Here is a 27,835-nt window from a genome sequence, read left to right as displayed (position 1 = left end):
TAGGCCAGATCGTATAAAATAAAGGGAGTCGATAAAATATTTAAAAAATTCAGAACGTTTTATAATATTTTACGTGTTTATTGTCATTCAAGTTAGTGCCGCGACAGCGGCCGGCGAGTGCCAGAAGCAAATCGCTTTTTTGTAATAGGAAACAGTTAGGGGTATAAACAACGCACGAGCCGAGCGAGCAAAGCGAGCGTGCCGCAGCAGCGGGTGGCGAGTGCCAGAAGCGAATCGCTTTTTAGAAAAGATACAATAATAATAATAATATAGCAGGATATACAAATATAGTTACAGGATTTTAGACACATTTTTTCTTCAATATAAGATATCCGAAGTTTCCATAGTACTCGAACGTCTTCGTCGTAAATTCTTTGCTATGACTTTCTTCATATTGTAATTAAACGAATTAAAAAGTTTTTAACTGCGGTCGCCATCTTCACTACATTTATTTTATTAGTATAAAACAAAGTCGCTTTTTCTGTCCCTATGTCCCTATGTATGCATAAATCTTTAAAACTATGCAACGGATTATGATGCGGTTTTTTTATAGATAGAGTGATTCTCGAGGATGTTTTAGTATATCATTTGTTAGATTTTATACAAAGCGAGCGAAGCCGCGGGCGGCTACCAATAATAATTAATGTAACTATTTTATGACATGATCAAATAATTTTGATCATTTCATGAAAAATGCGACCATTTCATAAAATGATCGATCATTTCATGAAAGGAGCAAATCTACGATATGGCCACGACACGTACATTAATTACAATAAGATTACAATACAATGTACGCAATCGTATTTTATGCGATTAAAATTTACGAATAACGATTGTATGTCAACTTTTTATTCGATTCTTCTTAAAATATTTTTACACTGGCTACATTATTGGAATTTGGATTGGGCAATAATTTTTTCATCCGTCAAATAATAGAATGACGGGCGGGGAATGTTGGTTGCGGTTATGACCTAAGGTTTATTGTACGCCGTTTACGCTCGGCTGTGTGGTGTGTTTTATTAGAAATGATCGGGCAATAAATATGTCGAGATAACACGAGTTAGATTATTAGTTCGAGTATATAACAAACAAGTTTTTTCGCCTGGCTGATGTACAATAGAGTTCAGTGTTATGATCGCATCGTAGCGCAAGTTCTAGACTCTTGAAACCAGTCGATATTATGTGGTCGGAACGCGAAAAAGACATAGGAATTTTAAATTATGATTCCCATGGTGTATACAGTGTATGGTTTTGCCATATTTTTCATCGTCGCGTGGGTGTGTTTGTGGTTAATTCATATAATGGCCTTTTCGTATTCAAAGTGGAAATTGCATCGGACTGTGGACCGGTCACCGCCGGAGCAACCGTACCCCGGCGTTTCAATCTTAAAACCACTGACCGGTGTCGACCCAAACCTATTCTCGAACTTGGAGACGTTTTTCTCGCTGGACTATCCAACGTATGAAATACTATTTTGCGTGGAGAACGAACACGATCCCGCCCTTATGCTCGTAAACAGCCTAATACACAAATATCCTCAGGTGGATTCGAGGGTATTCATCGGTGGAACGCGAGTCGGCGTGAATCCTAAAATCAACAATATGCACCCGGCATATTTGGCAGCAAAGTATCCCTTAATATTGGTGAGTGATTCAGGAATACGTATGCGGGATGATACATTATTGGATATGGTACAACATATGAAAGAGGACGTTGCGATAGTACACCAAATGCCGTTTACGTACGACGCTGATGGCTTCGCAGCGGTTTACGAGAAAGTATACTTTGGTACGGCGCAGGCGCGCATGTACATGGGAGCAGACTTCTTAGGTATCAATTGTCACGTCGGAATGTCGTCTCTGGTGAGGCGGTGCGCGCTGGAAGAAGCCGGCGGTTTGGCGGCGTTCGGAGAATATCTGGCGGAGGATTTCTTCATGGCAAAAGCTGTAGTGTCTCGAGGTTGGCGTATGCGGGTCGCTTCACTACCGGCGTTACAAAACTCGGGCTCAAAGTCCATAGGAGCGTTGCAAGCTCGGCTAAAGCGGTGGGCGAGGTTGCGAATAGCGATGGTGCCAACGACAGCATTGTTAGAGCCGTTGAGTGAGTGCATGCCTCTCGGCGCCGGCGCGGCCTGGGCGGCAGGCCAGCTATTTGGCGCGGAGCCTCTGCCGTTCTTTTTAGTTCACGTGCTCGTGTGGTTTCTGTCGGACTGGCTAATGCTGCGGTCGGCGCAGAACGGGTCGCCGCCCTTCACGAAAGTGGAGTTCCTGCTGGCGTGGGTGTGGAGCGAGTGCTGCGCGCCGTTCGTACTGGCGACGGCCGTGCTGAGCCCTGAGATCTCGTGGCGGACTCGCAACTACCGGCTCGACTGGGGCGGCCGTGCCCACGAGCTCAAGCCAAAGCTCAAGTTCTGAGCAGGATCCCCTCCTTAATTGAAAGCTTTAATTTGGTGTAGATTATGTTGTATTTTCAATGGATACCTTTCAGTACGGCCGATTTCATATGTGAGTTTATAATAATTTAATAATAATATTATATTAGTGCTAAGTTTTTATTTTAATTGCTATTTATAGTTTTGAAATGAACGGTGGATACTTGTTATTCTTGTTTTAAAGAGTTTTGTATGTTTATAGATTAAACAAAATATTTCAGCTGTTGTATCCTATTTTGTGGTTTATTGCCTATATTGATCTGCCATTATATTTGTTTGGAAGCCAGCGATTTATTATTTAGAGATTGTATTGATGGGTCATTGGTGAATCAATCTGCCAAGCCTGTATATAGAGATATAGGCGATGCAATGACACATTTGTATTATTAAGGGCAAGGCATGTGTAAAGGTCTTGTAAAATACAATACCTAGATTAGTTGATGTAAATCATTGTTCTATGTCTCATTTCATGCTGATATAAATAAAGCAATAACACATAATAAATAATTGTGATAATCAAAAATACAAGCTAAGTATGTTACTGACATTTTCTAATAAAATTTTGATAACCGTTTGGTCAATGTTTCCCGCTCTTTTTCATTTTGTGAAGTTACCTTTATTTATGCAACTGTTGCATTACTCTGAATTAAATCTTACAGGGTTTTACTGTCTTAAAAGCGCTTTCCAATTTAATTTTAAATGTACCTTTGGACTGAATGATTCACAACTTCAAGCTGTACCACTTGGGTCTGAAAGGGGACCAAAAATGAGAAATTATTTTTCGAATTTAGCCTAAAAGACAGAATATCCATTTAATAATTGGACTAATTAAGTTTTAATATTTGAGAATCAAGACTGGAATTTAGTTGGCGTCCAAAGGTACTTCAAGCTTTAGTTAAGTATTAAATCAATACTGAGTGCCATGAAAAACACTTGTACATTACAAAAAATCTTATGATGCATTTGATTAATTGAATGGCCCGATTTACGATATAAGAGCCTAGGGTTGCCAATTTTCAGAAATAATTTGAAGTTCAAAGCGCACATAACAGCTACATATTTTTTTTACGCTAACTAGTTACTTTTATTTTGTATCTGTGGATTGGCAATCCTATGTACGAATATTCCGTTTATTTGAATTTGGAACCATGCGCTTTGTTAGCAATAATCGTTTTTCTTGTGTCTGATGATACTGTCGTCAGTTATATACCAACTAAAGATATTGCTTTTTATAAAAGTGTATGTACATATAAATAGTACTTAACATTTCAATGGATGTAATATTTAGAAAATGAAAATGTGATTTACTATCGAGTCATATAAATGTCGCATTTCTGTATGTGCGTCATTGTACATGTGTTATTGTGAATCAATATACTGAAGATTTTATAAATACTCAACATTTAAGTCTAATGAGTGTAAGGTTACTCTGAATGTATTTTTAACATATAAAAATTTTCGAAAATCTGAAAAAACATCGCATCAAGCTTTTTACGTTGCGTCTAAATTTAAAGAAACAACTACGAGGCAGCATTTTAAAATCATTCACAAACAAAATATTCGTTTAGCTACACTTAAATTGTATAGAAATTTTACGTTGCGTCTAAATTTAAAGAAACAACTACGAGGAAGCATTTTAAAATCATTCACAAACAAAATATTCGTTTAGCTACACATAAATTGTATAGAAATTTTACGTTGCGTTTAAATTTAAAGAAACAACTACGAGGCAGAATTTAAAAATCATTAACAAACAAAATATTCGTTTAGCTGCACATAAATTGTATAGAAATTGAGTTTAAATTTAAAGAAAGTACTACGAGGCATCATTTAAAAATCATTCACAAACAAAATATTCGTTTAGCTACACATAAATTGTATAGAAATTATACGTTGCGTCTAAATTTAAAGAAACAACTACGAGGCAGCATTTTATAATCATTCACAAACAAAATATTCATTTAGCTACGCATAAATTGTATAGAAATTAACTTATCGTTGCAAATATGAAGCAGGCAGCTCAGTAATGTAGTAATTAGAACAGGCATTTCCTATGTTAGTTATGCCTTTGAGAATTCCCGTTAAAGATTTCAATCATTTGCATACGATTAGAATCTGAATGTTTCCATGACCGTGAAATTCTTATCAGCTCAATGGACCATTCATACATTTTATCAATGGATGAGTCACGCTTACTCACTAGAGACGTTACTGTACATCTTCGGGAATTACCATGATATATTTTGGCCGAAATTTTTCTAAGAACAATCGTTGATCTAATTGGTGAGAACAACCCTTATATTGACGATGTGATAATTCATACATTTCCAAATCAAATGATTCAAAACGTTGCATATGCATATTATATTTGAATACTAATGATACATCCCTTAAATAGTAGAGTTCATATCTATACTGAATTCCCTGAAACACTATCGCCCGTTGTTAGTAATGATTACCGATATCACAGGTTCTTACGACACGTAATATTATCGTCATTATACATATGTGAATCAGCCCACTATCAGGAGCGGCAACGAATCATATATATGTATATTCATAACCGCTTTACTAAATCGGTACATTTTCACGATTTTTCGAAATGAGTATCATGCTCTATTGATGTGATAAGTTTGTAGATTGGGCAATTATTGATAAAGTTTACGTACATTCCTTATCTGGTTTGTCCGAACCATGGTATAGGTACACACAATTTTTGTATAGGGTAATCACATCCCAAATATTTAGATATGTGAGATCAGAGATGTGTTTTCCTCTTTACAGAGTTCAATGAATTTTACGTTTGATTGTAAAATATGGAACGTACTTGAATACTACTCCTTATTTATAAATACTCTTATTTTCACGTACCTAGAAGTATTCGAACTAAATTTTATATTACAAAATGCCCTGTATCTTGGTTTGGACAACCCTATACGAACGCACCTTTTGACCAATTCAGAGTAGCCCTGTACAATGTATATAAATTCCATATCAGTAAATAATAATAGATTATTGTATACCACAGCCAAGGTTCATGAAGACGATGTATCGTCACGTTTCAAGCTACTGGAAGCATAGTGCTCAATGTCTTATAGGTGTAGATTGATTTTTGAAAGGTCGTCTTGAATATAAATGCTGGATTAATCAACAAAAGAGTGTGTTTTCTTTAGATTATTTACGGTAGGTTTTAATAATATCACAATTCACAGTTACATAACGTAAACTTATTATATAGACAAGTATAGGTTATAGGGGAGTAAAAGGAATAGGATAATATTTTAATTTGATTTTAATTTATCTTGTGAAAATAGGCATTGCCAAATTTAATACAGACCGTAGAACATTTTAGTTCAGTTAATAGGTACATAATAATCTTTCTACAATGCATAATAACATTATTTAGGACAAAGTACAATATTAATTTGGTACACAATTTTATTTTATTACAACATTTTTCTTGCGTTAACATATTTTTATTACCAAAATTGTACGATATAAGAAAAATGTGTCACATAATTATAATTATTGCTTCTAATTTTATTAAGCGTGCCATTTCATTATAAATACCTGAAGATAACAAATTTACACGTGTTATAATAGAAATTTCTGGCATTCTATGTCGTTCGCACCATAAAAGTTGCATTCCGATAATATTTGGGCAAACGCGCCAATGTGGTAGTTAGGTAATTGATAAGGTGCTTATCAATACCGCAAAAACGCCGCAAACATAGATTTTTCCGTCGAAAAGATCCTTTTGAAATGGATTAGCATTAACGTCAAATATTTCTTGGACGCGATTGAGATTGTAGTTATCATTCAGGTAGATTCAAAATTGATTTCTTGGTAATCAGATATGACTACAGTACTTATACAATGTTTTTCGTAATAACTCTCGTTTTGCCCAGAGCGTTTTGATTGCAATAAGTTCAAGTTTTTGTTAGCATAAAAAATGAATAGAAAATATGTCTGACTAGTCTTCTTTCGTACATGATTGCTGAGGACTTATTTGTCTAAAAAAAGGATTTTTCGCTAATATTGTCGTTTATGGGCATAGAAGAAATATGGCTTTCATTTTTGTGCTGAAATATTTATTCATACGTAATAATGTTATAAAACAACTGTCTTTGTGTAGGTGTTTATTTTCAAGGTTTCCCTTTGTTTTAAAAACATACAAAGTGTATGCGTTATAGGTTAAAATTGGATAATGGAAATTATGCAATGTGATATTAGATTGTATTGATAATTAAGAACTATCATTGAGCACAATGTTTCAAGTACTTACGTAATTCCTGTACATAATAATTTTAATCGGAACCACCCACTACAGGCTAGACTTTGTAGTTACGTGTTTTATCCTCATACATTCGCATGTCATGTACTAATGATGAATACCTACTTTATCATTTGAAAAATGTAAAATACTTAACAATGGGGATTAGCATTGCACGATAGTACTAATCGAAGTCTAGCCTATAATCCTAAATTATTTAAATTAACAATTTCGACGGTTATTTTACAATATAATAATAAAATGATTGTGATTTCTGTGATTGTTTCGCAAGTAAATTAAGTTACAATATAGGTAATCAATGCTACGTTTAACAGGACATATATGCGCAAATTTTTTGTTTATTTTTAAGAGGATTATTTTAATTTCGATGTACAGCACATGGGGTTGTTGTTACCAACCGCTGTGTTATTTATTTATTGCTACAAATGTTATGACTGGTGAATTTTATAGTACAATGGACGTATAGCCTTGATACCGAATCCACAATGGCGCCATTTTTAAACATTTTTTGTTATGTAATTATCGAGTGCAAAGCAATGAATAATACGATTAAGGTGTGAACATGGATGAGTCTTACGCGATAATCAATTAGGGCATTACGAACAAAGCCTGATAACAAAGGAGTATTTTCTTTCGTTGGATTAACACCTGTTTTATTTATAACACTAAATGTTCATAAAAAACGTATCTGATGATGACTAAATCGTATTTTAGTTCGTTACAGAGCTATTTATGCAAATATTTTCTACATAATCTAAGTACCGATATTTAAATAATTGATAACAATTCGTATTGTCTCGATTTAGTTACATAATGTATTCAGCCCCCCTATGCAAGTGGCTTTCTGTTAGCGTAGCGTTCAATAGAATAGACTACGAATGTATGAGATTGACGTAAGCTGTAGATAACGTATCTACAGCTTACGTCAATCTCATACATTCGTAGTCTATTCTATTGAACGCTACGCTAACAGAAAGCCACTTGCATAGGGGGGCAGGAATGTGAACTATCAATCGAGCTAGAACATGTACTAGGTATGGTGTGATTATAAAATCGCGTAGGACTCATATATGAAGGTCACAGCTAGATAACTTTTTTCGATAGCAAAAACTCGACCAGCCAGTGTTATGAGATTGACGTTTATTATGATGACTGCATGCCAACTGATATTTTTAATCTGTACGCATCAATTACCTCGACACTTACGTAAAAGATGTAAAAAAATATCGCAATATAAACAGAATATAGTATTCAGGATTGTGTTGTTATTTTTGGTTGAATACGAGGTAATTGTTACGTACTATGAATTAAAATGTCAACGATCCTATGTACGCTTCGAACGATGTAAACATTAAAAGGTAATTGCTGATAAACCTACCTACTAATTTTCGGTATCCTAATGTATGTGAGCGTGAGTGAAATCTACCTCATTATAATAGAACGAGGTTACTTCACGATATACGCAAAATTTCGGCTGTTAATAATGTTCATATTGTATTAAATGTAAATTTTAACAGGAAAGAAAATTCACAGTTTGGAATGAATAAACCACTTAAATTACGACTGTCTTTTATTACTTGCGATTTGCGAACCACACGCGGTTTTTGCAGACTGGCAAAACCTGTTGTGATATAAGGAAATAAAGTTATTTTAAATCAAGTTTTAATGCGATGGCTGGGGTCATATACTTGTTCTCGTTATGTGTATCACAAAGATGCACTGTCGATCCAATTTTCTTTCAGAAAATGATAGCACACCAAGAAGCTCAGGAAGGTATATCTAAAACACAAGCTTCTTGTAGCACACCTAATGATCTAACTCTACCTATAAATATTATTAGATTATTGCAAAAGTATGTATAATTTAATATTTTAATCATAGAGTATTTATTCTGTAGAATAAGGCTGCCCCCACACTGGGCCACATCGGGCCGACGCACGGACAGAACGGTATAAACCATCTCAAAAATCTATAACATTTTAGTTACTCGTACTTTTTACTTGAATTTTGATATACGCATTCTTGAATAACTAGGCTATAAAATGAAAAAGACGATAAAATTTAATGATCTACAAAATAAAATTAAAATGTAGCAAAATATTTCACATAAAATATTTACAAATTGATAAACTTCAGATCCTAGTCAATCCAAAAATGTATGATACATATACATTTTAATGGAATACTTAGAAATTATCAAACGTTAAACTTCAGAAATAGATTATATTGTTCTAATTAAGAAAATATGACTACTCAGGTTTACTGTGAAATTTAATGAGATAAAACTGATTTAAATTTAATTTCATCTATTTTATCAGATAGTTCGTTTATTCAGGAATGTTATACCACCAAAAAATCATCTGTACGACAATTTTGACCCAAACCATTTTAGAGATGGTTTATACCGTTCTGTCCCATAGTGCGACGCCGGCAGCACGCTCACGAAACGCGTACGCTCGGCCAACGCCCAATGTGGAAAGCCTAAGAAAAAGTTTTCTAATTTATTTCCTACAAAAAAAGTTGAATGAATATTTTTAATGTCCGCTTATGCAATATTATAAGTGCATAAGATATCCGTATAAAATATTTCCTTTTTCATCCTACACGTTCACTTGTACCTTTATGCAGAGATAATTCATATAAAAGGTAGGTATAGGAACTTATCTAAAAATATATTAATCTATATCAAATGCTACTATGTACTTACATATAACAAAAAGTTCCACGAAATCCACTTATTTAGAAAGATAAAATATTATCTATTCACGTTAAAACAACTATCATATAGATTCTCAGTAGTATTTGAGATAGGTATGTTATCTAAATATTACTATCTGATAATTTTTTATATTCATGATTCATAAATGATCATGGAAATTTTCGATCGAACGATCATGAAAAGTTTTTTCTTCGAACGAAAATTTCCATGATCTGGATGAAACATTTTATACCGATTACCTATGTTTTATTGTATGTCATTTCCGTAAGCCAAAAATATGTAATTTAAAGAAGTACAATCATCATACATTTCTAAGAATAAATAAATAAATTTTATTAAAAATGTAAGGTACCTATTTGTAGTTCGTGAAGTAGCAAAACGGGATACGTCAATAGTGAATACTGAATACGCTACGCGTTTTTTGCGTTCATAATTGAAAACTAGTTTTAATTCCAATGTAAGTATAATAAGACAAGCATAATATAAATGAGAAACATTTCGACTCCTGGCTTGACTAGACTAGATCAGCCTTACTACCTACTAAAAAAATCCTAAAGAAAAACCAAATATGTACCTGTAATAAAATTGTATTCGCTCATATAATAATATGTAGTCGAATTTGTAACCTATAAACCTAGAGTTTACACCAACAAGCTGGACAATAGAATTGTCAAATTAAACAATCTAGAATGAACAACAATAACCAAAAAAATATAATTGTGAACTATTACTTTTAAATAGGGAAATAAAGTTTGAAGGCCGTGTTTCAACGAGACCGAATGTTGACTAATTCTATCTACAAATCTATGTTTCTATACTTAATACCCTTTAGTTTCTGTGATCTGTGCTTAATACTATAAAAATATTTTTAGAGTTTATTGGTTTGTTTGTTTTAACGCGCTAATCTCAGAAACTACTGGTCCGATTTGAACAATTATTTCGGAGTTCGATATAGGCTAGCGGCTAGCCTATAGTGCCTATAGGCTATATTCACAGGCTATATTATTATATCACGCTAAAGACCAACAAGAGCGGAGCACTGCAGGTAAAACTGCGGGGTGTAGCTAGGTTTTAAAACTGTGTCTCTATTCGTACTTCGTAGTACCTATGATAATTTTAAAACTTATCTGTTCTAAATAAATATGCATATCGCAAATTCCACTTCGTTTTGGGTTGAGACTTGAGGTTGATTAGTATAAATGAAAGTACCTACTTAGTTATATTGTGTAAATAGTCTAGTTGGCCATGCACAGTAAAAGTCATTTACGTAATGTAGAAAATGACTTTGAGACGAAACTAGCTTGGCGAAGACTGATGAGTAATGTGCGAAAAATTTATGCGCTAATTAATATTTACTTTTTTTTTTCTTTATTAGTGTTTTTTCTTTTTGCAACTGTATCGTCCGCGTTTATCACCTAACTAGCTGCGACGCGCGGTTTCACCCCCGTGGCTCCACTCCTGTTGGTCATAGCGTGATAATATATATAGCATATAGCCTTCCTCGATAAATGAGCTATCTAACACCGAAATAATTTTTCAAATTGGACCAGTAGTTCCCGCGATTAGCGCGTTCAAACAAACAAACAAACAAACTCTTCAGCTTTATAATATTAGTATAGATTAAGCTAGACCGTACATTAATGTAGATAATAATTAATAATTAATGTGCTTAGGTAGGTACTACTTAGGTACTTATTGTCTAAATAAATTGTGGAAATTCTAGATTCTTTCCACTCTAGTAATTCCACAATAAACTAAAGCTAATAGACAGTTTCTAGGTAATACGTATTTCGTCATGGAAACAACTAACTACCTATCTACAAATAAATGTGTATTTTCTAAAGTTTCCGAAATTAATAATATCTTTCTTATATATAAAATTCTCGTGTCACAATGTTAGTCTGCATACTCCTCCGAAACGGGTGGACCGATTCTCATGAAATTTTCTGTGCGGTAAGTCTGAGAATCGGCCAACATCTATTTTTCATATGTACCACGGGCGAAGCCGGGGCGGACCGCTAGTGATATATATATATTCTCCAAATACAGCAATGAGTCAGCTCTTATCGATTAGATAACGTTCTCTACGTAGGTATCAAGCACAATAAGCCGTATTTCCAAAATATACGATATAGATTCTGACTAAAATTAATTAGTAGAAAAATATTAAACAGTAGGATACGTTTCCGGCTGACTGACGCGGACGTTATTATACTAGTTGTATACGTAGTACATATATTATTATTAGTCTGTGATACTAGTAAGTGGTAGGTAGGTACCGCATCTATCCACATAATTATAAGTTTCCTGACATTTCAGAAAAACTAATTTCTAAAAGTCGATTGGATTCGTATAGTGGGTAGGTAGCGTAGGATGTTTCTACGTAAACTTTCATTTATTGTAAATATTTTGAAATATTTATTCTTGGGCTTAAAATGTCAGATGCAAAGGATGCAAGAAACCTATACAGTATACAGGTACTTCCTATTAATCTTATATATAAAAATGAATCGCAAAATGTGTTGGTAAGCGCATAACTCGAGAACGGCTGAACCGATTTAGATAATTCTTTTTTTATTATATTCCTTGAAGTACGAGGATAGTTGTTGTGTGTGTGTTATGAGAAAACGTAAATATGTACCACGGGCGAAGCCGAGGCGGACCGCTAGTATTATAAATGTGAAAGTTTGTATGGATGTTTGTTACTCTTTAGCCGCGTCCAGACCGGCTGAGCGCGGCTCGCGAGCCGCGCTCAGACTTCCTGCTCGCGAGCCGTGGCACCAGAGCTATTTGTGTAAAGTTCCGAGCCGCGCTCGCGAGCCAAGGTGAGCCGGTTTGAGCATTCAGTTTATCTCCGTATAACACCTTGGCCACGGACACCGGCGGCGCGACCGACGGCGCGACTGGCGGCGCGGCAATTCGCGCGGCGCGGTAAGCACGCCACGGGCAGTTGCGTTCGCCGCCGCGACCAGTGTAGACGAGGAGACGAGATGGCTTTATCAAAGTTAGCTCGACGTTGTTTGGAGAGTAGCAGCTTTTTTGCTCAAGATTTAATGTTTGGAAGATATAGTGGAGTACACGAATTAAATAGAAATCGTGTTACAGACGGAGAATTCCACCAAAAATATGAAAAATATAGGCATGATGAAAAATTATGTTGCGGGTGGCTAGACTTCCAAATAGCTGGTCTAGCTAGAATTTCTGCAATAAAAGCTTCCGTCTCCATTTTCGCGAAAAAAAAACAAACTATTTTAAATTAAGTTCGCTCCGGGAGTAGTCGCCGCGTCTGCCGCTCGACTCCGTGGCCTGCGCCGTAATAACTCATACATTTGTTTCGATCGCTAGTCGTGCCGCGCGATTCGCGCGGGGAAATTCGCCGGTCGTCTCGCTGGTCGCCGCTGCGCGTGGCATGCCCAGTACATTTCCATACATTTGATTCATTCGCAAGACGCGCCGCCAGTCGCGCCGCGCGAATTTTCGCTATAGCGAATTGTCCGTGGCCAGCACGTAACGATGGAAAACCACGTTTTATTAGCTGCTGCGGCGCTTGTGTTGTCTGGATATATCATAAAAAAAAGAAAAAAGAAACAAAAAATCTGGATTAAAAAATTGTACCAAAACCGAAACCAATACGGTAACAGTTTGTTAAAGGAACAGGAACTCGCTTGTTTTTATTTAAATGATCTGGATCTTTCGAATCCCATAACATTTTGAAGCTTCCGTAAAGTTGTATTAAGCGAATACTGTCTTCTTTATCCATTTTTGATTCTGGCTCGCGAGCGTCGTTACGTCCGTCCACACCGGGCGAGCCGCTCGGACTGAGCCGCCTTTGAGCATCGCCAAAAACCGACAACGCATGGCTCGGGGTCGAGCGGCGCTCGGCCGAGCCAACGTGCGCCCGAGGAAGCCCGAGCGCCGTCCACACCGGCCGAGCTATTGGCTCGCGAGCGGGACTCGCGAGCCGCGCTCGGTCGGTCTGGACGCGGCTAAAAGCCGTTATTCACGTAAAAACTACTGAACCGATTACAATGAAATTTAGCACACATATAGAGGGTAACTTTGATTAACATAAAGGATAGTTTTTATCCCGGAAATCCCACGGGAACGGGAACTATGCGGGTTTTCCTTTGCAAACGCGGGCGAAGCCGCGGGCGAAAATCTAGTAGGTACTTCATATATTTCTCCCGTTAGTAAGCGTTAGTTACTATTAAGTAGGAACCTATTATGTGCTTTAGTGGAGATGACCTAAATTGAATCTGACGGTAAAGCCAGTGTCCTGACTTGCCCCGGACGAGATCAAATAACGATAATAGTTAGGTACATCATCGAGATAATATGTTCATACTATCTCTATGAGTTACATGCGCTTTTTACACTATCATTTTGAAATGATGTAAGTATCTCTCTATGCAATATCGTCTTCTGTTATATTTTTGAATTAATAGTTGTATCGCAGACTACTAATTGAATAATAGCCATGAGATTTAACTGAGAGTATCCTGTTAACAAACCTAAGATTGATTAGTTTAACAATAAATAAATACATTGTAGAGTTACTAAGTACATTAATAATTAATTCTATAAAAAATAATTTAATTCAGGTGATTCTTTACTGCGACAGAGTCAAAGGGTATTTAATGATTTTTTTTGTAGTTGATCCTAAGCGACTCGATAAATAAACATCATATATGTAATACAAATCATTATCAGATCAGTAGTTTTAGAAATTAGATTAGAAGGTAGATAACGGACTTAATTTTCGATTTCTTGTCCTTAAAATTTTACCTTCATTTTAAATTTACATTTTATAGTCACACCCTTTTTCGATTCGTCTTTTATTCAGCAGGCGTAATGTACTAACATAATAAAAGTAGTTAAATCTATTCTTCCGATTATTTGTAGATAGGATTACATATCTAATATCTAATATTTCTAATATTTCTAATTTTATATATTATTATTATTATATATTATAAAGGCGAAAGTTTGTAAGGATGTATGGATGTATGGATGTTTGTTACTCTTTCATGTAAAAACTACTGAACCGATTACAATGAAATTTAGCACACACATAGAGGGTAACTTGGATTAACACATAGGATAGTTTTTATCCCGGAAATCCCACGGGAACGGGAACTATGCGGGTTTTCCTTTGCAAACGCGGGCGAAGCCGCGGGCGGAAATCTAGTGAAAGCATAAAAATATTTCTGATTCAGAATGAATCTAGATTCACTATAGATAAAACATAAGTGTAAAAATGTCAACAACATGTAGAATGTAGATACTCCCAACTATTTTATCTGTTTGATTAATCTAAAGGCTAAAAGTTATTGGAAGTTATCCATATTTAAATTATATTCGTCCATGATATTATATCGGAAAGCAGTTCCTAATAGATGATTGTGGCTTTTTTTACAAGAAATTAATACTAATCATAATACATAATATATTATACTAGCTTTCCACCCGCGGCATCGCCCGCGCAAAAGAACGAACAACCCGCATAGTTCCCGTTTCCGTGGGATTTCCGGGATAAAACCTATCCTATGTCCTTTCTCGGGTATCAAAATATCTCTATACCAAATTTCATGCAAATTGGTTCAGTATTTAAGGCGTGATTGACACGCGTAACAGACAGACAGACAGAGTTACTTTCGCATTTATAATATTAGTATGGATTCTAATGCAGATAATTTCTAAGAAACGTGACTGATTAGAAATGCGCAAATTATTATCGGTCATTCTTTTATTTAATTCTTGATAATCTAATTATGATGAATGCTACTTTATTACAGCTAAAAATATTTCGCCACTTAACCTGGTATATCAATATTTGAGTACCTTGTTAATTACCTACATACGTTATACCATGGACCAATATAATCTCAAGATCTCTCTCTCTCTCTTACACAATAAAAATCAGATCAATTGCAATGGTAGGTTTTGTACTTTTAATACTTACACCTTTTTTTTGTACCTATTAGTAATATGTATCTATGTATATTGTATAATGTTCAACTTGTATACGTAGTATATTATTATTAGTCTGTGGTTCAACTTATAGGTTGAACGTTCTGAACTTAGTTCTGAAAGACGTTATTTTCAAACATATAATATTATACCTGCATAGTCATCCTCGTATTTATCATATTAAACCTTCGAGCATTAAAATGCTCTAAATATTAAAACACTGCTGTTCCGTGCGGTTTCACCCGCATTGCTCGCTCCTGTTGGTCTTAGCGTGATGATATAATATAGCCTTCCTCGATAAATGGGCTATCTAACACCGAAAGAATTTTTCAAATAGGACCAGTAGTTCCTGAGATTAGTGCGTTCAAACAAACAAACAAACAAACAAACTCTTCAGCTTTATAATATTAGTATAGATTACCTATGTCGGGGTTGTACCTTCTTATCTTCACGATACCTTAACTACTTATATAGCTATAATTAATTATTATCGTTAAACACATAATAAAATAAAAAATCATATCATAAACTTATGATAATATCGGTACCAAGTACTATTGCTTTTATCTCGTTTATTATGTATTAAGAAATCATTGATTGGAAATCAGGCCATAATAAAGCAAATTTTAAGAATTAAATGAAACAATTGTATTCAAATCTACAAAATATTTTAATGAAGGTACTCAAGCATTTATTATTATTTTACCTTTTCATCTAAAAATATTTAGATTTAATTGTAATTTGTTAGAAAAATATAAATACACTTCTCACTCATACAGGTGTAAGTTGCCTGAAATTGAAGAACAAAGATTCCGAGAAAGAATGAAGTTATTATCTGTGTTATTATCTTACGTCTAAACTATTCCAGTTTGGTGCTAGTGTTTCCAAACTTTATTAATCTCTTAACTAGAAGGTTCTTCCGTAGTAATAACAAAATCGTATTATAATTTATAATTGAGTTTTTTTTTAAACTCAGAAAAAAATGTGAGTTTTTATTAAATAATATATAATGTTATAATTATTATAAAGTACCTTTTAAAAAATGTAAAATTTTTATTATATGAACAGTTGAGTCAATAATGTTTAATACGGAATTAATAAATGTTAGGAACTAAATACCTCAACTTTCAAAATTATCAATGCCCAAAGTAGCATGTATATGTAGTCTATGTTGTAAGTTACTGTGTTTAAATATTAAGTAAGTTGCTATGTTTAAATATTAATAAATATGCACCTAGTCATAGCTTTCTTTAAACTAAGATAAAATACTAAATTTTTAAAAAGCTCAGCTGTTTCAAAAGTTAGTAACTATGTAACTAGTTAGGTAAGTATATTCTGGTATTCATAAGTACAATTTCAATAAATTTCATACAAATTTCTACTAATTATTGTCTATATTCATTTATAATTTAACGTATTGTTCTAGTCATGTAATTGACCGTAATTTTAATGTAACCTTGGCATGTGGTAACTACCCCCCACCTTGAATTGTTTCATTGCTACAGAATTAAATATAAACTTGACTTTTGTCGCTGAGACAAGACATGGATGAAAATTTAATTATATGATCCTAAAACATCTTTATCTCTTTATTTTAGGATAAACATTGTGTTTTATTATGTGATTTATGAGTCATTAAAAACAATGTGGAGTGTAGTGTAAGTATGAGTCATTAGAATACATTTTTGTATATAATTTTAGATTTTATATAGCATTTTCAGTATGGTCTTTACTATAATTTTTTTATTCATTTTAGTGGATATAGTTTTTCTTTTTATTAAATAATTTTTTAATATAACCGTCAAGTTCTCAGTTTGACCGTTACCATGCTCCTAGTAAAATGCTGAAAGTATCGAGACAAATAGGTTTTAACTTACTATTACATAATCCGTTGAGTCTAAAAATAATTTTATATAAAAATAATGTCTGTCTCTAATTCTCTATATCCTTAATAAAATCGTTAACTATGTGATGATCTCCAGCAGGCAGCAGTGTTGCGCAGGAGATCACGAAGGTTTCCAAGTTAGTTCCAGCTATAACCAATCTTCGACAGTGTACAGGCAAAACTGGAGTGCACAGCTAGTTTCTAATAAAACATTATAAATTACTAGTGGTCCGCCCCGGCTTCGCCCGTGGTACCTACATGTTTAAACTATCCTATCTCTCAAGTTGGATCGAACTGCACATGGTGTGCGAATTTTATTATAATCGGTTAAGTGGTTTAGGAGTCCATTGAGGACAAACATTGTGACACGAGATTTATATATATTAAGATAATCGCGTAAAACAAACAAGAAATCAAGAGTGCGTACTTAACACTAGGCTATTACGATCAGACACTAGATAACCATACTATAACCAATAGATAGGATTGGATGATAACCGCTGAATTTTCAAGAATCTAGCCTTGGACGAAGGCTAATCGATTGTAGTAGCGTTTACTCAAATTGGTTTACTGGGCCATGGGACTGTGGTGCGGCAAAATCATTATGACATCATACCTATGCCGAATGCTATTGATGTTTGTACCGTTTCATAGCTTTTTAAACAAGGACCTATTTTATAGAAACCCAATTTTGTGTTTGAACATTCTGTAATTCTTCAGAAATAAGATTGATTGAATTTCGCAAAAAACGTATAGCTCGGTTTCGATGAAATTTTGTGCGTAAAATTATTCAAAATTACGATAAAATGCATCCGTTCCTAAATAATTCGCTAAAAACCTTCATTTTTGGAATGTCCGCTCAAAATCACTAGCAATCTCTATTATCGCCTATTTGACAAGTACATGTCTTGTCCTCGGCTCATGATAAGGCTGTTTTTATCTATTAGGTATTATACGATAGATTCTTGTTACCCCGGTAGATGTTTTTCTGTCCTATTGCCACTTTTTCGTGTTTTCACTCCATAAATACCTGCCTTGGTCGAGCCCTCCTTGTGTTAATCTTACACTGAGCCTTTAGAGATACATTTTTATTACATTTTTAATGCATACCAATAAGCAGAAATACTGGAAATAATGCATATATGTATATATCATATATATGTATATTATAACATTAAAGACCGTAAATTTAAAATAATATATACGTTTCAAACGATATGCAAGGCATATTATTGGTGTAAGGTGTTGCTTAGTTGTATCATGTAAGTACGGAAATTATCATGAAAATGAGTTCAGATGTTTATATATTTTATATATTTTATAGTATTTGGAAAGAACTGATAAATGATAATAATAAGTAAGCACATAACCTACATAGTACGCAAGGGAAATGAGACGCGGGGTGAATTTCAAGGGACTATATTGAATATTCCCTTGCTCCCTTTGGAACTCCGTAACGATGTAATGTTACACGTCTTTATAATGACTTATTACCAACAGTCCCAACAGATATACTGTTGATACAGAATGTGTTTTAGCAATTCGCCGCGGCCGTTTGAATAATTTTTACATTCACCATCATGTGGGAAGTCACGTCCTTACATCGATTATTCGTTATCTTATCAACAACATAAAACATGCACTCGGTATTGTTGTAAAAACGTTAACACATTATTTTTAATTAATTTTCCATTAGTGTAGGTATACGAACGAATTAGCTAGCTAATGAGATGATTTTTAACCATGAAAATTTAGAGTATGTGTGTTAAAAACACATGGACGAGTGAAATTTAATGTACTTATATGCCTTAAAAAGTGTAAATAAGCCTAAAAGTCTCTATGAACCACTGAACCGATTCTGACGCACACTAACAACAAATATGTAATTAGATCTGAAATTCTTGTTTACACAATTATACATAGGTAATAGCACAGACTAATAATAATATACTACGTATACAAGTAATAGTTATCTGACAATATTCGCAAATAAGCCTGAATATTATTTTTTAAATCAGGCAATAAAACCTCTAACCTACCTGCGATATTTATAGTGATATTAAAAACCGGTCGTAATATTATTAAGACGTGACCTTTCAACAAAGTATTATTTCAAACAAAAACTTTTTTATTCATGTACTTAACCGAGAAGGGATTAAACGTAGTACTACCACAGGTACTTACGTACCACAGGTACGTAAGTACATATTTAATTATCTAAAAATTATGGAGCTTTTAGTGTTTGGTCACGATGATGCATAAAAAGTAGGTATATCTATATACTAATATTATAAAGCTGAAGAGTTTGTTAGTTTGTTTGTTTGAACGCGCTAATCTCGGGAACTACTGGTCCGATTTGAAAAATTCTTTCGGTGTTAGATAGACCATTTATCGAGGAAGGTTATAGGCTATATATCATCACGCTACGACCAACAGGAGTGGAGCCACGGGGATGAAACCGCGCGTCGCAGCTAGTATTTTATATTTTCATTACTTTTTCCCTAGTTAAGTACTTACATTCATAAAGTAAGTAAGTACACCGTACATTAAAAAAGTAATATTTTACAATAGGAAAAAAGAGAGCTATTATGGCGCTTTCGTATCATTTTTGCGACGGCACTAATAAGGTTAGAAGTGTGCATGAACCCACGCCTCAAATTGAATCCATTTATCCTTTTCCTTTGAGGATATAATATTACTTACATAGGTATGTACTATGTAGGAGACAGTTACTAACTTTAGCTAAAACGATATTAAAATTATAGAACATTCACACATTTATGTTTTTTACCGTCTATATACTTACTATTATTATTATGTGTTTTGAAAGCGTTTAGAAAAGAATTGTTTTCACCAGTAATCTGTAATAAAAGGCGGCATTTTAACCAGCTTCAAGAAAGGAAGTTCGATTGTTTACCTACTGTATGAATCAGTTACTTTAGTTCCGTCAGTTTTTGCGTAAAATGGCAAGAAACGTCTATCTCTAACTATGCGATAACACTTGATATAATATTATTCATAAATTTTAAGTGTGATTCACGTGTGATGAATGTAAACAGGGAAAACCCAGCACATCTGTTTCAGTAATCGGAACCTGTAGTTAGTTATTTTAATCCATGTAGGAGCCAAGCATTTCATCCACAACTAGGTAGACGCGCTTCGCGGTTTCACCCGCGTGGCTCCGGTTGGTCTTAGCGTAATTATATGTATATATAGCGTAATTATATATATAGCCTTCCTCCATAAATGGGCTGTCTAACACCGAAATAATTTTTCAAATCGAACCAAGAGTTCCTGAGATTAACGCGTTCAAACAAACAAACAAACTCTTCATCTTTATTATATCAGCATCTTCATCTAGTATTAAGACGCCTTTAATCCACTCGACAAATCACAAAACTAGTGATGAAATATCTCAAAACCGCATATTGAGTATTAATTAGGTACTGAGAAAGTGATACCTAGAGGCATTACCCAACACTTATAATATAGCTAACTGTCGATACTTGCCTTATACATTGCATGTATTTCCGAACATGAACTTTTATTATTTAAGTTATATTTTTTTATCTTTTGAAATTTACAAATTTTTATCGTGTTTTTAGCAAATAAAATCAGTTTCTTGATTATGTTAATGAGTTCTTCAGCGGCTAATTCTGCGCCTTTCGCCTGGTATCGTTGCTTGATGGTATGAGATTACCTGCACACTCATGTGCCTGTACGGCCAACATTTGCAGAGGTGCGAATGATCTGCGCGGCGCGTGTCTAGCGATTAAAACGTAGTCATGTTAAATGAATTAAAAATTATGTGTAAAGGTAGCATTCGGATCTGGGCGGTCGCGACCCGGCAGCCGCTGCCCTGCAGCCGCGACCGTGGTCGCGCCGTACCGCTTCGTAGGGAATTGTATGCGATAGTTACCGACGCAAGCGACCGAGCCGCGCGGCCGAGGGGCGCGACCTGCTCGCGAATTTGGCAGCGCCGCCGAGCCGCTCCGGGAGCAGTACGGTCGCGCTGCTGGCGACGTTTACCGATGAAAACGACGAGTTTTTAGTTGAATTAATTGCTAAAAATCTACCACTTTACGATCCTCGACTCAAAACCTATAAGGATAATGTTATGATATATTGAATCGATTTTATTCCTCTTTGATGATAGTAAGGTAAGACCAACAATATTTGATCATACTCTTCTTCGTCCTCTATCAGTCTCTTAAGGAGTTCTCGCTTTCGTATATTTGACTATTATTTTGACTGAGTGCTGTTTGACTACTGCGCGTGGCAGTCGTTGCCCGGGTCGCGGACGCTGTTATCCGTAAGCTTCTGGCAGCGCCGCACAGCAGCGACAATGCAGGGCCGCGGCTGCCAGGTCGCGACCGCCCAGATCCGAATGCTACCTTTAGTGTACTGTTTAGTAAATACAGTCTTTTGACGTCAAGTATCTTTAAACATAATGTTATTTTAGCTTGATTACGTATGTAGGGTATGTATTATTTACAAATGCAATGTGGGCTCCAGATGCAGACGAAAAATTCCTGTTGAAATCCTAAGTAGCTATCTACCTATAACTTCGCTCTCTACACTTTTCAATCTCAATTGTGTTATACAATATCTAGGTTTATTAACAACTAGCTGTTGCCCGCAGCTTCGCTTGCGTGGAAAAGATAAATTTTCATGGTATAAGTTTTCATCCCCTATTTTACCCCTTTAGGGGATGAATTTTCTAAAATCCTTTCTTAGGGGACGCCTACGTTATGACATCTACCTGCATGCCAAATTTCAGCCCGATACGTCCAGTGGTTTGGGCTGTGCGTTGATAGATCACTATATCAGTCACCTTTGAGTTTTATATACAGGGTGTAATCGTTAAGTGTGCACAGGCGATTATTCCGTAACTATTACAGATATCAAAAAACTTTAAACTGATATCGAAAGTACTTAACCTAATGAGTAAAATGGCCATAATAAATTTTTAAAAATAATACGAGAAATATCTAAAAAATTAACTTTAAACCCTCCCATACATTTAGTATGAGATATGAATATCCCATGTACATGGGTTGATCCAAAAGTAATGATAATCAATATTAAACAAGGTCATTACAGTTAAAATAATTATGTTTTTCTCTAGATAGTCTTCTAACTAGATAATATACTTCGATATTTTTTTTCCTTAACTTAGAAAAAAAAAAGCTTTGACTTCATCTACAAAAACCCCTCAAAATCGGCCATCACTTCGCTGTCGTCTTAAAATTTCTTGTATCGACGGTGTTTCTTGTGCCGAGGTAAGAGATAGAATTAACTAGGAGCTAGATCTTACAAACAGGGTGGGTGTTCAAGCATTTTCAATGCCGATTTTTGATTGGCAGCCATCGCAACTGACGCTTTGTGATCTGGTGCGTTGTCTTGGTGAACCAACATTCAAGACCGAAGTTTGCCATGTCTCTTTTTCTTACTAACCTACCCGCAATCTTTTAATTTGGTCTGTGTAGTAAGAGCCCTGTGTAGTAGTGGCTACCTTCTTAAAATATTCCACATTTCTTCAGCGTCCCAAAAAACTACGGCTTTAATCTATCCCACTAATTTTCACTTTGAAAATCTTCACCGTCACTTTGGAAGCTCGCATCCAGGCCATTGATTGTTTCTTGGTTTCAGCATAAACATGGTGAACCCAGGTAACGCCCATGGTCACAAATCGTGACAAAAAATTATCCTGATCTCATTAAAAATTTAGAAATTCACCCTCTAAATGTCGAATCGTTGTTTCTTCTTTTCGTCGGGAAACATTCTGGCTCGCACTGTTCACATTAAAATTAACGTTAATACTTGGAAACGTGGCCTGTAGATATAATTTTTTTGTGATAACTTAGTGATTACATGAGCAAGCATAAAACATTTATTTTATATTTTTATGTGCACAGGAAATACCCAATTATCATTACTTTTGGATCAACCTATACATTTAATATGAAAGATTTTAGCTTTTTTTTTTGTTTTTTTGGTTTTCTGCTTTAATTACTTCGCAAATTTGGAGGGAAGTTTATTTAGAAACTGTAAATAGACCTCCTCATTGTATTGCACAATAAGGACGTCACTTCGAAAATCTACTATGAATACAAAATGTATGGGAAATAAATTGTATGGGAGCGTTTAATGTAACATTTTTGGTTATTTCTCGTTTTATTTTTAAAAATTTATTATGGCCATTTTACTCATTAGGTTAAGTACTTTCGATATCAGTTTAAAGTTTTTTGATATCTGCAATAGTTACGGAATAATCGCTTGTGCACACTTAACGATTACACCCTGTATATATACCTAGATAACTTATATGTATAGTACCACAGACTAATAATAATATACTGGTAGTACTTACCTATTTATTTATTTATTAATCAAAATGTATGATGATTAACATTTTACCTTCGAATATATTATACTCATTGATGTAAATATATATTACTAATAGAGAGGTATAAGATACTAATGCATTAGTATCTTATACCTCTCTATTAGTAATATATATTTACATCAATGAGTATAATATATTCGAAGGTAAAATGTTCCAAATGATAGAATGAACATGTTTGTATTATCTACTAGCGGTCCGCCCCGGCTTCGCCCGTGGCACATGTTTACGTTTTCTCTACATAAGAACCATCCTCGTACTTCAAGGAATATAATAAAAAAAGAATTATCGAAATCGGTTCAGCCGTTCTCGAGTTATGCGCTTACCAACACATTTTGCGATTCATTTTTATATATAAGAAGAAGATATATACAATATACATATAATAAATCTGTAGAAGGGTCAATTCTGTACATTGAAAATATTGAAAAAATAAATAGCAGGGGGTGTTACTGGATCGATACCAAACCCAAATATGTGATTAAAAAAATTTTTGTCTGTCTGTCTGTCTGTCTGTCTGTATGTGAAGACATCACGTGAAAACTAACGGTTCGATTTCGATGAAACTTGGTATAATTATACCTTATTATCCTGGGCGTAAAATAGGATACTTTTTATCCTGAAAAAATACGAAGAAAAAAAATAATCTTAATTTTTCAGTTTTATGATTTATCCATAGATGATAGACGTTGTTCTGTAGAACAGCGAACACACATTGGGTATTATTAAGGGCCTAGCCGTATTTGAGTCCAATAGATATTTATAAGATGGTATTGTCAGAGTTACTCAAAATGGAGAAATAAACCATCCACGCGAAGACCGACATCCGCGCGGACGGAGTCGCGGGCGGAAGCTAGTATCAAATATTTACGAATGAAGGTCACTGGCCTACTGGTACAAGGACAGCTACAGGGACAAAAAGAACAATAGTAGTATAATTACAGTGTATTTTATTTATTTTTCATGCGCGACAGGACAGGGCAAAAATAAACATACAGACTATATATAATCAGTATTATAATATTATCTGTGATATTACAATATACGTAGATTGAAGTAATAATAGCTAAATGGATCGAATAAATAACGATTCAAAAGTGCTTCTAGAAGAAGTCTAATTCAATAAATAAATGTTTGGGTTTGAAATCAGCAATTATCGTTGTCCGTCGTTTGCACCTCAAAACAAAATCAGTATAGTCCCTCAGGATTTTTCCTTACAGGGGCTTAAAAAAACATTTATTGTAGAAAAATATTTCTCTTGAAAATATTCAAGCAATTTTTAGCAGTTAGTAACTAGATATGATATGTAACTTTTATTATGTGATATTTCTTCTTGGTCAGTTTCTCATCCACGTTGATAATTCTCTTTAAAAAGTAGCAGAAACACCATATTAAAATGTGAAGTAAGTAATCTAGTAATTTAACTTTTTTAAACAAAATAATCTCGTTATTCTAGGATTAATGCACTGCTTTGTATTCCATTGCAAGCAGGCTATAAAGAATGCGGAATCTCATAGAGCAATTTATAGCGGGAACGTTTAATTTGTACTTACTAGGTACTTTGTAATGCTCTTGTGCATTTTGGTTGAGTTTTCTTAGCTCAAGAGATATTGTATATATACAAGAAACATAACTTATTTATTTATTTATGTAGTTCATTAATTAATCTTTTTTAATTCTTGGATAATTATAACAACGCACGTTGTAAAGTGATCGAATCATCGATATAATATAAAATATTCATATCAATAATTAATCGCATTGAAAATCCAATAAAATGTCTTTAACTTATAATAGGTAAATTCGATAATGATAAGAGCGTTACGACATTGAATTTTGGGACTCTTTGATATAAAAACTTCCGGTAAATTACACACATACATTTAGTACCGCCATTTAGTATGTATTAGTTCCTAGAAATGACAAATTAAAAAAAATAGAAAAACTTCGATCACGAAGCGGGATTCGAACCTACGTCTTTCTGTCATTCCGAGGCGACGCCTGACTTCTCGGCCACAGGTGATCTCGCCTGAGCAATCAAACTTCTTCTACTCTTTTCCGTTTTATGAAGCTTGGTATTCTTTAAGAACTTCTCATTTGTAAAGCTATAATTTGAATGCTATAAAAATAAATTTCATACTAGTAACATAGTCTGTTAGTACATTTAGTTCATACTACAATATTGCTACGTCCTTACGTCTTAATGCTCACATTAACTCCAGCCTACGCAATAGTTTTGGTTGAAAATAAGTAGCCACGTTGTGTCTAGACAGAATGCGTTCTAGACAAAGTGGTAATGGACTAATAAGCTGATTATATACTATGTCTTCTAGGTCACGAATCACGATGCTACGGGGTCGAATGGTTAACAGTAGTGTTGTGTTCCGCGGTTTTACTCGCATTGCTCCGCTCCTGTTGGTCTCAGCGAGATGATACATAGCCTTCTTCGATAAATGGGCTATCTAACACCGAAAGAATTTTTCAAATCGGACCAGTAGTTCCCGAGATTAGCGCGTTCAAACAAACAGTCAAACAAACAAACAAACTCTTCAGTTTTATAATATTATAGTATACACTATACTACAATCTATAGATTGTATATAAGTATAAGTATAGATTTGTGGTCACATTAGAAAGAGGATTATAGAAACGTATGCATTTCAGATAAGTACTTATTTTAAAATCAAAATCCGCAAAAATTTTATTAAAATCGATCCAACGACTTTTTGGCATCGCTTTTCATGGCTGAAAATATGTTAGTTTAATGTCAATCGCTAAGAAAATATTGACGAATGTTATTACTTACCTACTGGAAAAATAAATATTTAATTACTACATTAATTTAATTAAAAACATGATATCATGGAGTAATGGTAGTTATACATATTAATTATGTATTGTAATTTTTAAAGTAGAAGTACATAGGTAATATGATTACACGAAATGATACAAATTTTGGAGGAATTATTTTGGCGTCAATATTTTGTGACGAAAGAAATAATATCACATATTATGATAAGATAGCTAACTAACGAACGAGTAATAACTATTTACAATAATTTACATCGTCTACTAGCTGTCCGCCCCAGCTTCGTCCATGGTACATGTATACGTTTTCTCTCCATAAGAACCATCCTCGTAGACGTACTTCAAGGAATATTATAAAAAAAGAATTACCGAAATCGGTTCAGCCATCCTCGAGTTTTGCGCTTACCAACACATTTGGCGATTCAGTTCTATCAAAGTTCTGAATACAATTTTCTATCAGGATGATCATTATTTAGAATGAAAATACAGAGGAAAGGAAAGGTATCAAAAGAAGAAATGCGAAGTAGGTACCTAATGTAGCTAAAATAATCTAAGGCCCTTCGCTCATGGAGCTACTCAAAAATGACTGAACTAATCAGTAATTACGATTACAAACCAGTTACAAATTGTATCTCGCATACAACGCTACTCAAGTTATAAGGTTTCAGTCACTTGTCAATGTTTGCTCGTTCATTTTTATCATAAAAAACAAAGAAACTCGGGAAACCAGTAGCGTGGAGACCGACACGACGCGTCGCGCGTGATTTGTTGCTAACGCGTTACTCACCAGTTAGTAACTAGTCGCGTCGTGTGCGAATATCCATAGAACATGTATGGGCTGTGACGCTCAGGCAACTCGTTAGTAATTTGAGTTTGTGACTAGTTCTTTTTGAGTAGCTCCATGAGCGAAGGGCCTAAGACTACGTTTTATTCATTGTTTTTTTTTTCTAAAGTTATAATTTAAACTCGTCAAGGTTGTTCATAACAATTTATTTGTAACGTACACATTATAATTATACACTTGAAATACGCAGTAGGTTTGCAGAAAAATCATTGTTTTGTTTTTTCTTCGTATACGAACGAAGAATGGAAATTTTCCTTTGGCGCCCAATTTTCTTAACATCGTTGTAGACGACCTGCAATTTAAATACAAAAGTAGCAAACATTTGTAACTAGCTGTCCGCCCCGGCTTCGCCCGTGGTACATGTTTACGTTTTCTCTACATAAAAACCATCCTCGTACTTCAAGGAATATAATAAAAAAAGAATTATCGAAATCGGTTCAGCCGTTCTCGAGTTATGCGCTTACCAACACATTTT

The 27,835-nt window shown here is 34.5% G+C and overlaps 1 protein-coding gene across 1 annotated transcript; it reads left to right on the top strand.

The window, feature by feature from the left end:
• Positions 1 to 947: 947 nt before the first annotated feature.
• On the top strand, positions 948 to 8,288 carry GlcT (ceramide glucosyltransferase). The gene is made up of 2 exons (XM_089710860.1): positions 948 to 7,543; positions 7,718 to 8,288. The coding sequence occupies exon 1, from the start codon at positions 1,224 to 1,226 to the stop codon at positions 2,415 to 2,417; it is 1,194 nt and encodes a 397-aa protein (XP_089566986.1). The 5' UTR covers positions 948 to 1,223; the 3' UTR covers positions 2,418 to 7,543; positions 7,718 to 8,288.
• The last annotated feature ends 19,547 nt before the right edge of the window (positions 8,289 to 27,835 follow it).

Source organism: Colias philodice, chromosome 25 (assembly GCF_061535455.1).
Source record: "Colias philodice isolate Cphi_HAF_F1 chromosome 25, ilColPhil1 Martin Lab GWU primary, whole genome shotgun sequence".
NCBI classification, from domain to species: Eukaryota; Metazoa; Arthropoda; class Insecta; order Lepidoptera; family Pieridae; genus Colias; species Colias philodice.
Note: the sequence above shows the minus strand (reverse complement) of the source record. Positions and strands in the feature narration are given on the sequence as shown.

Excerpts from the sequence above, each read along its gene's own strand:
- GlcT (XM_089710860.1), top strand. The coding sequence starts at position 1,224 with ATGATTCCCATGGTGTATACAGTGTATGGTTTTGCCATATTTTTCATC.